This window comes from Neophocaena asiaeorientalis, unplaced genomic scaffold (assembly GCF_003031525.2).
Source record: "Neophocaena asiaeorientalis asiaeorientalis breed wild unplaced genomic scaffold, Neophocaena_asiaeorientalis_V1.1 scaffold43, whole genome shotgun sequence".
NCBI lineage: Eukaryota > Metazoa > Chordata > Mammalia > Artiodactyla > Phocoenidae > Neophocaena > Neophocaena asiaeorientalis.
The window spans coordinates 5,757,479-5,767,739 of NW_020173674.1; the positions used below are offsets into that span (position 1 = coordinate 5,757,479).

The 10,261-nt window shown below is 52.3% G+C and overlaps 1 protein-coding gene across 6 annotated transcripts in view; it reads left to right on the forward strand.

The window, feature by feature from the left end:
- The window catches only part of PC (pyruvate carboxylase), a 102,228-nt gene that overhangs the window by 42,409 nt on the left and 49,558 nt on the right, over positions 1-10,261 (forward strand). For 2 of the 6 annotated variants that reach the window (XM_024749150.1, XM_024749151.1), the window contains exon 1: positions 3,804-3,900. The exons of the other annotated variants lie outside the window; for them this stretch is intronic. In XM_024749150.1, the coding sequence (XP_024604918.1) occupies positions 3,865-3,900 (36 nt within the window). In that variant the 5' untranslated portion in view covers positions 3,804-3,864. Of the gene's footprint in view, positions 1-3,803; positions 3,901-10,261 lie in introns of those variants that run through there. 6 annotated transcript variants of the gene reach the window in all.

Below are 10,261 nucleotides of genomic sequence, written 5' to 3' on the forward strand. Positions count from 1 at the left end.
TTTTTACCCACACCACCTTTGTGAAGAAGGCATGGCCATTACTGCCCCTGGCGTAACAGTTGAAGAAACCGAAGCCCAGAATGCAAGGTGAGTCCCAGCACAGCACTGGCCAATGGTCGCAGAGGCAGGGCCCGGGGCTTAGTGACTCACAGCTCCTTCTGGTCATCATCCTCCCTGAGACTGACACGCTATTCTTGGCCCCCAAGCTTGTTTCTGTGTTGCTACCTCTCTTATCTTGAGCCCCTGGGCATGATGGGAAGAGAGATGGATGAAGGCTGATATCACAAGGACTGACCATTAGGCTCACTCTTCTGGGCATCACCAATGTGCCAGACTCTCTAGGTATTTCAAAAACACATGACCTCTTGAAGCCCTCAGAGCAACTCTACAAGATGACTCAGATCTTTCTGCATTTTATAGATCAGGAAACTAAGGTTCGAAGGGTCATGAATATTGCCAAGTCAAAGAGCGAATTACGTGCTGGAGCTGCAGTTCAGCACAGTTCCCAGATCTCAAGCTGTGGCGCTGGACCAGGGGAATCGTGGTGCTGGGAGGTGTGAACTGTGTGGAGGAGGAAGGGAATGGGGGTTTCTTGGAAATTGTGAGGCTCCCTAACACTAGGGTTGGGTTGGGTCAATCTAGAAGCATTTGTTCATTAGTCTGGAGCTGATGTCTCCAAGTAGTGGGCTTGTTGCGTCTTTCTGAGGGTGATGAAGTGCCAGCAGAGGCCTGGAAAAGCTCTGTGACCCTATACCCTGTGGCGTCATCCTTTGGTGATTAATTCTGGTGGTGGAAGCTCATTTGCCACGTGTAGGTCTTGCCTCCACCATCCACATGGTGAATTCTTTTTATTTATTTATTTATTTATTTATTTATTTATTTATTGACTGTGTTGGGTCTTGGTTTCTGTGCGAGGGCTTTCTCTAGTTGCGGCGAGCAGGGGCCACTCACCGTCACGGCCTCTCTTGTGGCGGAGCACAGGCTCCAGACGCGCAGGCTCAGTATTTGTGGCTCACAGGCCCAGTTGCTCCGCGGCATGTGGGATCTTCCCAGACCAGAGCTCGAACCCGTGTCCCCTGCATTGGCAGGCAGATTCTCAACCACTGTGCCACCAGGGAATCCCCTACACATGGTGAATTCTTAAAGTGCAGGGGTCACATCACCTTCTATCTTTGTTTCTCCATAGCACCTAGCATTGTTTCTGTTACCCGGTGGGCATTCCTTATAAGCTTTTTGAATAAATGGAAGACATTCTGCTTGCTTTGCTCCTAGAAGTTACAGACTCTCAATGCCTCTGTGGCTGGATTTGAGGTGATAGAGAAGAATGGGGGACCAAGGCCATTAGAGGGGTCCAGCTGCTCTGGTAGTGCGAGACAAGAGGCTTGAGACGGATGCAAGATCTGCCTCTTGTTGACCATGTCCCCATCCCCAGAGCTGAGTGCAGACCGCTGTCGTTCCTACTTGGAGTCCCTGATGGGATGTCTGGTCTGTCTGTCACACGTAGGGTCAACAGTGTTGTTTCCACATCTGAGCAACCCATGAAACCAGAATAACTTGGCCCTCACTTTACCTGCGACAGACCCTTACTCCTTCCCCCAACTTTTGTTTCCTAAGATGAAGAAAACAACCACGAAGAAGTAGTGATTGGTGGCCTTGGTGGTATTTCACAGCTGCGTAGAAAGCTAGTTGCTGCAATTTCCAATGCCGGATGTTCTGCTTAGACTGAAAACAGCTGTACAGATGGTTACGTCCCTCTGTGATGCAGTGAGGGGTAGGGAGCTTGCCTTTCTCCCCAGCCTTGTTGTGGCAACTGGTGTCCCAGTCACACCAAGCCACACATGGCTTGTGAACACGCAAAGCCAGGTGGCCTTCCCGTCACAATGCTCCCTCTTGCTGGAACACTTCCTCTTCCTCTTTCCCTGCCAGGCCACCTGTCAGTCTCCTCCTCAACCTCCAGTCTCCTCTCTAGATGTCATTCCCGCTGCTGTTGAATAGAAAGTGGCTATTCATAGTAACCAGATCCATTGAGCCCTCACAAACCACCGTGCAAGGTATATGTTGTTAATCCCCAAAAACATTTTGCTATTCCTGGATGGAGCCTCTCGTTGGAGTGTCATTCTGGCCTCATCTCCCGGGATCTCCAGCTGCCGGTCTTTGCAGGGTTTATTAGTGGTTTGCACCCTTCCTTGGTGGGCTTGGGGGGAAGCACGAGGCTGCTTGTTGTCAGCTCTGGAGAACGATGAAGAGGTGGAAACACAGGTAGCTGTGCGGGTCGGGATCTGGATCCAAGAGCAAGTTTCCTCCCCTACTGGGTTTTCACTTAGCTCGTGGGCTCCAGGAGGCTCCTGTGATTTGGACCTTCACCTGACTTAGGGACCAGGTGCACCCACATTTCATTAGCAGGCTCTCTGGGCGCCAGCTGCCACGTCAGGTCGTCGCACGGAGCCAGGGAAGGCCCTCTCTGACTAATTAACCTCGGGTTCTGGACACTAAACAAAGTTAGAACAGCGAGTTATTGACTCTGCTGCCTCCAAGAGCTTGTCAGAGCTGAGGCTGGTTGTTTTTGTTTTGGTGGTATTGGGTGGTACCCAGTGGGTGGGAACGCTACTCCTGTTCTCTTTTTTTTTTTAAGATTTATTTTTATTTATTTATTTTATTTATTTTGGCTGTGCCGGGTCTTAGTTGCGGCACGCAGGATCTTTGTTGCAGGATGCAGGATTTTTTAGTTGCGGCATGCATGCGGGATCTAGTTCCCTGATCAGGAATTGAACCTAGGGCCCCTGCGTTGGGAGCACAGAGTCTTCCCCACTGGACCACCAGGGAAGTCCCTCTACTCCTGTTCTTGACTGGAGTGGTCTTTGGGAGAGCACTGCACTAAATGAATTGGTCTGGGTGGGCTTAATAATGTGGGCACGCATTTAGAAACCTTGCTAGGGCTTCCCTGGTGGCACAGTGGTTAAGAATCCGCCTGCCAATGCAGGGGACACGGATTTGAACCCTGGTCCTGGAAGATCCCACATGCCGCGGAGCAACTAAGCCTGTGCGCCACAACTGCTGAGCCTGCGCTCTAGAGCCCGTGAGCCACAACTACTGAAGCCCGTGTGCCACAACTGCTGAAGCCTGCGCGCCTAGAGCCCGTGCTCCGCAACAAGAGAAGCCACCGCAGTGAGAGGCCCACGCACTGCAACAAAGAGTAGCCCCCGCTCGCCACAACTAGAGAAAGCCCATGCGCAGCAACGAAGATCCAACGCAGCCAAAAATAAATAAAATTAATTGATTTTTAAAAAATAGAAAAAACCTTGCTAACGAGGTCATACCAGGCCAACAACCCACAAGAGCCACTGGGTAACATGTGCCCTTGTGAGGAATCCAGTCTCCTGGCCCCATGATGTTACCAGTTCCCAGGGGCACAACCTGAGGCATCCCGAGGTCTCAGGAGGGGGAGAAAGACATTAGACACCTCATTTTTTTCTTCTCCTGTTGGATCCTCTGCTCCTTTTCTTAGGCCAGAAGCTCTCTCTCCTCCCTGGCTCTCCCATCCCTGGCCCCGGTCCTCCTCCCCTTGTAAAACCCAAATACCACTGCCCTTTAATCCTTCAGCCAGAACACATGGGCAGCAGCTTTTCACTGCCTCCTCCCAGCTCACCCCTGACCTGATTTTGTTTTTTTGCCTTTTCTCAAACAGTCTGTTCAAGGTCTACTCCTGAGTTGGAGGTTGGCTCACAAGCAGCCTCTCTCTCGCCGAAGCTGTAGGGGAGGGGGCAATTCTGGAAAGTCATTGACAGAGGCTTAACCCAGAACGTCATTTATAAACAGGCAGCAGGCAGAGGGCCCAGATTTCGGTGTTCCGGCACCAAGGACAGCATGGCCTCCCTGGGGCTCTGCAGACCAGCTGCCGCGGTAAGAGGACCGCCTTTCAGAGTCCCCTAGGCATACTGTCCTGGGTGGGGTGTGCACGCACTGTGGCCTCGTTTCTCTCCTCTCTGGAACTTGGCAGCCTTCTTGTACCTGGGAAAGGAGAGGGCACAGGGATTCTGGGAACGGTCCTTAGAGACAGGAAACCAGGAGTGGCCTGGATCATTGCTCATGGGCCTTTGGGGACACTGGTCAGGGATGGGCAGGACCGAGGAGCCCGAGGTAGGCAAACCCTACCTGACAGTGAAAATGGGTTCTGCCCAAGACCTGGGGACAGAGGAAGATGGGCCGTGAGTCCCAGAGCTGTGGGCCAGAGTGCCTTTGTGTGGTGGTGACATTTAGGGGAAAGGTCACGTGGCTCCTTTGACTGGGGTCCCTTGTTGAGATGGTGAAGCGCCAGCGGTCGGGAAGGGTCTGCTCTGAGCACAGCACCAGGCCCAGGGTGCACACGTGCTATACCGCACATCCTTGGCCAACTCAGGCCTTGATGAAATGCTCCGTAGCCGCAGAACAGGAAGGCCTGGCTTTCCTTTAGGAATCTGGGAAAGATCAGCTCTCCTCAAGATGTGAGTTTGTGATTATATCCTAGACAGCAGTGAATGGAAAGTGGATAGGCACCCCCTTCTGGGAGGCCAGATTTCTGGCATTTGAGCAGACTCGCCGCTCAGGCCTCAGCGGGGAGGACTTATCCCATTTGCTTAGAAGAAAACCTTTCCCTCAGTTTACAGGGAGGAGAAACAGATAAGGGCCCCAAATGGCTTCTGGTTCTTATCTTCAACTGCAAACAGGCCGGAGTGTCCTCCAGGTCATGGGATAAAGACTCAAGGGAAAGGGAGAAACTGGCTGTGTGTGTCTGTGTGTCTGTGTGTTTGTGTGTGTCTGTGTGTTTCAAGGAACAGGTGAGAGGGAGGGACATACAATTCCCTCTGCTTTGTCCCAAACTTGCCAAGAGCAGAAGTTGATAAGGAATATGCCTTTTCTCCCTGGTGGCCTGTGGAGGGATGTGGTTCCTTTGACTTTATTCACAGGTAACTCTAAGGGACACCTGCCATGAGGAGGAAGTCTGAGACAAGGAGGCAATCAGTACTTACTAATCAGGATGGATCTGGAATGATCTTGTTTGTGTATTTGGTCTCCTTCTGACTGGAATGAAATGTCAGTTTCCCCGTGGGCAGGGACCTCTTCTCTCTCTTTCAAGTGCCTAAGGGCACCTGGCTTGTGTTACAAAGGCTCAGTCAATATCAAATGATTGAATGAATGGAGTGCCTTTTCTTTGCTTCTCATTTCACTAAACCTCTCCAACTTCATTTTCTGTTGATTCCATACCAGACTTTTCACTTGATCAGCACCTACTTGGTGACGCCTGACCCTGGCCCTAAACTAGTCAGGCCAGACCGTGCTGGCAGGGAGAGGAGGCCCATGCCAGACCCTCTCTCCGTCCACCTGCCCGCCGAGCAGGTGCCGTCACCCCGTGTGCCAGGCGCTGTGACCTGCCGGGGCCTCTTGAGTGGATCCTTCCTCTGAGCCCAGATCAAGTCCCCACCCCCATGACACCTTACCCAGCTCTCCTCAGCTGCTTCACCCTTCCCCCGCCTCCTTTGCGTATGCTAGGTGTTTAATATTCCTTATATTTCAAGTGAACTAGTCTTGTCTCCTCGCCAGATAGACAGTTTCTTGAAGGCACGGGCCGTGTTTTATATTATCCTCTGTCCTTCAAGTCTGTGTTACAGGCAGTAGGTGCTCAGTAAACACCTGACGGCTCTGATTGTGTGAAATCTAATCACAGTCTTTGAGGATGCTTTGCAGTTTACAGTTTATGAAACCGAAGGAGCAGTCTGCAGTTTCACGTACAACAGGTCACTCGTCAGCCCTCCATGTTGGACGGATAAGCCTGCTTTATAGGTGAACTAACAGGTCTGAACTGTTTTTCACTCATAACACTTCTGACATCGAATATGTGGGTTTTTTCCTCACACCAACCGATTCTCTTGTTCTCTGCAGACATCAACTAGGTATCCTCCAATTCAATTCAGTTCTGACACTACTGAAAGTTAGCGCAGACCCCACAAGTGAAGGGCTGAGTCCCACAAGACGGCCCTGGCTTCAGACACCAATGACAACACCTGGCCTCCTGTGAATCAGATTCCCCTGACCCCTCCTCAGGTTCGAGAATTTTCTAGAACTGCTCACAGAACTCAGAAAAGTACTTACTATTACCAGTTTCTTTTAAAGGATACCATGAGCAGCCAGATGAAGAGGTGAATAGGGCAAGGTCTGGAAGCGTCCAGAGTGCAGGAGCTTCTGTCCCCAGGGGTTGGGGTGCACCACCTCTTGGCACAAGGGTGGATTTACCAACCTGGAAGTTCTCTGAACCCCATCGTTTAGAGTTTTCACTGAGGTTCCATTACACAGGTATGATAGGCCTTTGGTGATTAACTCAATCTCCAGTTCCTCCCCTCCAAGTAACGGGGTAGGGCTGAAAGTTCCAACCTTCTAATCACAGGGTTGATGCCTCTGGCAACCAGCCCCCATCCTGATGCTATCTAGGGACACACCAGGAGTCACCTCATTAGCATAAACCCAGGTGTGATTGAAAGGGGCTAATTATGAATGAGAAAGGTGGCTCCTGTCTCCCCTTCCACTCAGGAAATTCCAAGCATTTTAAGAGCTCTGTGCCAGGAACCAGGGACAAAACCCAGATTATATATTTCTTATAGATCACAGTATCACACAGGTGCAGAGAGGTCGATTGATCCCCAGACTCAAATGACCAGATGGTGGCAAAGCTGCAAGTTGAACCTGAGTTTTTTGACTGTCAGACCTTGCCCTTCCTATGGGACCACGTGGTGTAGGGGGCATATGGGGGTGTGTGGTCCCCACCTTCGCTTCTTCAAAGCTGCCCCTGCCCTCCATGAAGGGAGGTTCCTGCCTGACTTCACTTGTCACCCCTGCACTCCCCACCCCCTCCCACACCCTGGCTGTTTTTCCCTTTATCCTTCCAAAGCTCCAGCTCCTGGGATGCTGGTGCAGTGAGTGGAAATGGAAAATGGGCTGCATGAAGGAACACTGAGGTGGCAGGGAGCTCAGGAGGTGGTGCTGGGGCCTGGGGGGCAGCAGATGGGGCTGGAAAGCCCATTTTCCTTATCTAGAAAGTAAAGATGAGGGACTTCCCTGGTGGCGCAGTGGTTAAGAATCCGCCTGGTGGGCTTCCCTGGTGGCGCAGTGGTTGAGAGTCCACCTGCCGATGCAGGGGACACGGGTTCGTGCCCCGGTCCGGGAAGATCCCACATGCCGCGGAGCGGCTGGGCTCGTGAGCCATGGCCGCTGAACCTGCGCGTCCGGAGCCTGTGCTCCGCAACGGGAGAGGCCACAACAGTGAGAGGCCCGTGTACCGCAAAAAAATTAAAAAAAAAAAAGAATCCGCCTGGCAATGTAGGGGACATGGGTTCAAGCCCTGGTCCGGGAAGATCCCACATGCCGCGGAGCAACTAAGCCCGTGCGCCACAACTACTGAAGCCTGTACTCTAGAGCCCGCGAGACACAGCTACTGAAGCCTGTGCGCCTAGAGCCCGTGCTCCGCAACAGGAGAAGCCACCGCAATGAGAAGCCCGCGCACCACAACGAAGAGTAGCCCCCACTCACGGCAACTAGAGAAAGCCTGTGCGCAGCAATGAAGACCCAGCACAGCCGAAAAAAAAAAAAAAAAGTTAAAAAATGAAAAAAAGTAGATGATGCTGTCTGTGCCAGTAGTCAAGGTTCCTGTTAGTAGCAAATGAGAGCATCTATTAAAGTACTTTATAAACTGCAATGCCATAAGAATATTGCTGTTCAATATAATTATAGTATGCAAGTTGCAGCTCAATAAAGTTTCAAATGGGATAATACCCACCTCATAAGTGTGAGGGTGACCTGGCTGGTGCCTCGCCCAGGGCCTGGCACTTAACAGACGCTTGTAGCTATTATTCATTATTATTGTTTTTGTACTTATTGTAAGACATGACGTCTTCCCTCAGAGAGGGGTGGGTGGCACTGAGAGGGCCTTCTGAGGTAGGGACCTGTAGGTTGGGACTGAGAAGATAGAAAAAGCAGTCTGTCACCTGGGGCTTTCGTAATTCATTTACTACCTCAGGTCCCGAAACCCTGTTTTTCCATAAAGTCTGAACTTCTTAGCTGGGATGCTCCTTCCTTCCTGTAGAATTTTCAGCAGTCTAACTTCTCAACATTGAGGAGAAACTACTACCTTCAAGCGAACACGCCCACTACTGCTGGCAAGCAGAAAGTGAGTCTTGGCACTTCAGAACCTGCTCAGTAGCAAAAGAGCCTGCGGTTGTAGTTGCCAGAGCTCCTGGCAGCCACCCATCTCTTCTCCCCGCCCAGGGCATGCGCTGCAGGGTAAAGGCCAGTGTGGGTCTGTGCACCCTGGCTATCACTGCAAAACTTCAAAACAACCCAGGGGAGGTGCCTGCTCCACTCAGCTGTGTGCTCTGTCGGACTTCCACCAGCGATGGGCACAGGACCAGTGAGGTCCAGTTAGCCTGTGCGGGAGAGGCTGTGCTGGGGGGACGAGGCGTGGGTGTGATGCTGACCCGGCTGGTGGGGGAGGTGGCAGGCCCTCACACAGTGATTGCAGGCCCGGGAACAGCCAGGGCAAGCGTGATGGTTGGGGAGGAACGGTTGGGGGTTGGCAGGCAGGGCAGAGCGAGGGTGGTAATGAGTAAGCTAGATAGGATGGTAGATCTTCAATCTATCCACAGCAGGCTCCTGGGGAGCTGGGCCGTGACTGAGGCACAGCTTGGGACAGTGGGCAGAACGGAATGTGATTGCCGTGGCCAAGCTACGTATCCTGAGTTTCTGTTTCCTTACTTACAAAGCTGGGGCCTTACAAAAAACCTTACAAGGTTTTTTGATGGTTAAATGAGATAATGTGAAGCACTTAATGCGATGGCTGGCACTCGGTGGCAAGCCCATGCAAGCGATATCCGTGGTTCTGATGCTTTGCCAGGTGGCCCTGGTCATTAGGATAAAACCAGCAGTAGTGGATGCCTAGGACTCTGTCTCTGGGAAGCCTCTGGCCAGCTTTTGTGCTCAAATTCCAAAGCAGGGTGAAAGGTCAGATCAAGGGGCAACAAAGGAACGGTTTCCTGGGGAATCAGGAATAGGGAGAGAAAGCAGCAGCAGCCCTAGTCAAGGTCGTGTCCTGTCTGGGTTGCTGTTTACTTTCCTTCTTCCAGGAATGGAAGCTCTTTGCCACTGATTTCCGTCACCATCTCCTCGGCTTGTGGACTCTGTGAGGTGGTGATCAGTTTACCAGAGAACCAAGTTTTCACGCTGAGTGAAGTTCCACAGTGCCTTCCTCTGTAGGGTTGTTCGGGGTGTGGGTGTTGAGCAGAATAGCAGTAAAGGCTGGCCAGGAATGGTCGACGGTCATGCATTGATTCTGAGAAATTGAATTAATTGGCCAAGGCAAGTCACATACCCAACAAGGGAGGTTGAGGCATCCAGGGACGAGCAACGGTGGGAAGTCATTACTTACCTCTAGGCCTGAACGGGTCAGGAGAGGAAATAGTGTTTCCTCCAGACTTCAGGGCGGGTTGACAGTGTGGAGGCAAGGATGCCCAGCAGGGACTCTCATAGAGGCCGGACATATCCTGAGTCAGGACTGTGACATCAAGGCCAGCAGAGAGTAGGGAAGAGCATACTCCACGTTCTCTCTTCTCCCAGCCTCCTCTCTCCTGCCCGGTGCCTCCCATTGGCTGAACCTGCAGGACACCAGCCAGCGAGGGAGTCTAGGTACCTCCATCCACAGGCCTCAGCTTCGCTGGGTGCAGGGCAGAGAAGGGAGATGCAGAGAAGTGAGCGGAGAGCAACCAACCAGGAAACCTCTCCCAAAGGCTAGTTCCTGGTGGAAACATCGACTCAACAGGTGTGACGGACTCCTGGTGGCACAGTGGTTGAGAATCTGCCTGCCAATGCAGGGGACACGGGTTTGAGCCCTGGTCCAGGAAGATCCCACATGCCGCGGAGCAACTAAGCCCGTGTGCCACAACTACCGAGCCTGCATTCTGGAGCCCACAAGCCACAACTACTGAGCCCGCATGCTGCAACTAGTGAAGCCTCTGTGGCCTAGAGCCTGTGCTCCGCAACAAGAAAAGCCACTGCACCGAGTAGCTCGCACACCGCAGCAAAGAGTAGCCCCTGCTCACCGCAACTAGAGAAAGCCGCGCACAGCAACGAAGACCCAGCACAGCCAAAAATAAAATACAAACAAATAGGGCTTCCCTGGTGGCGCAGTGGTTGAGAGTCCGCCTGCCAATGCAGGGGACACGGGTTCGTGCCCCGGTCTGGG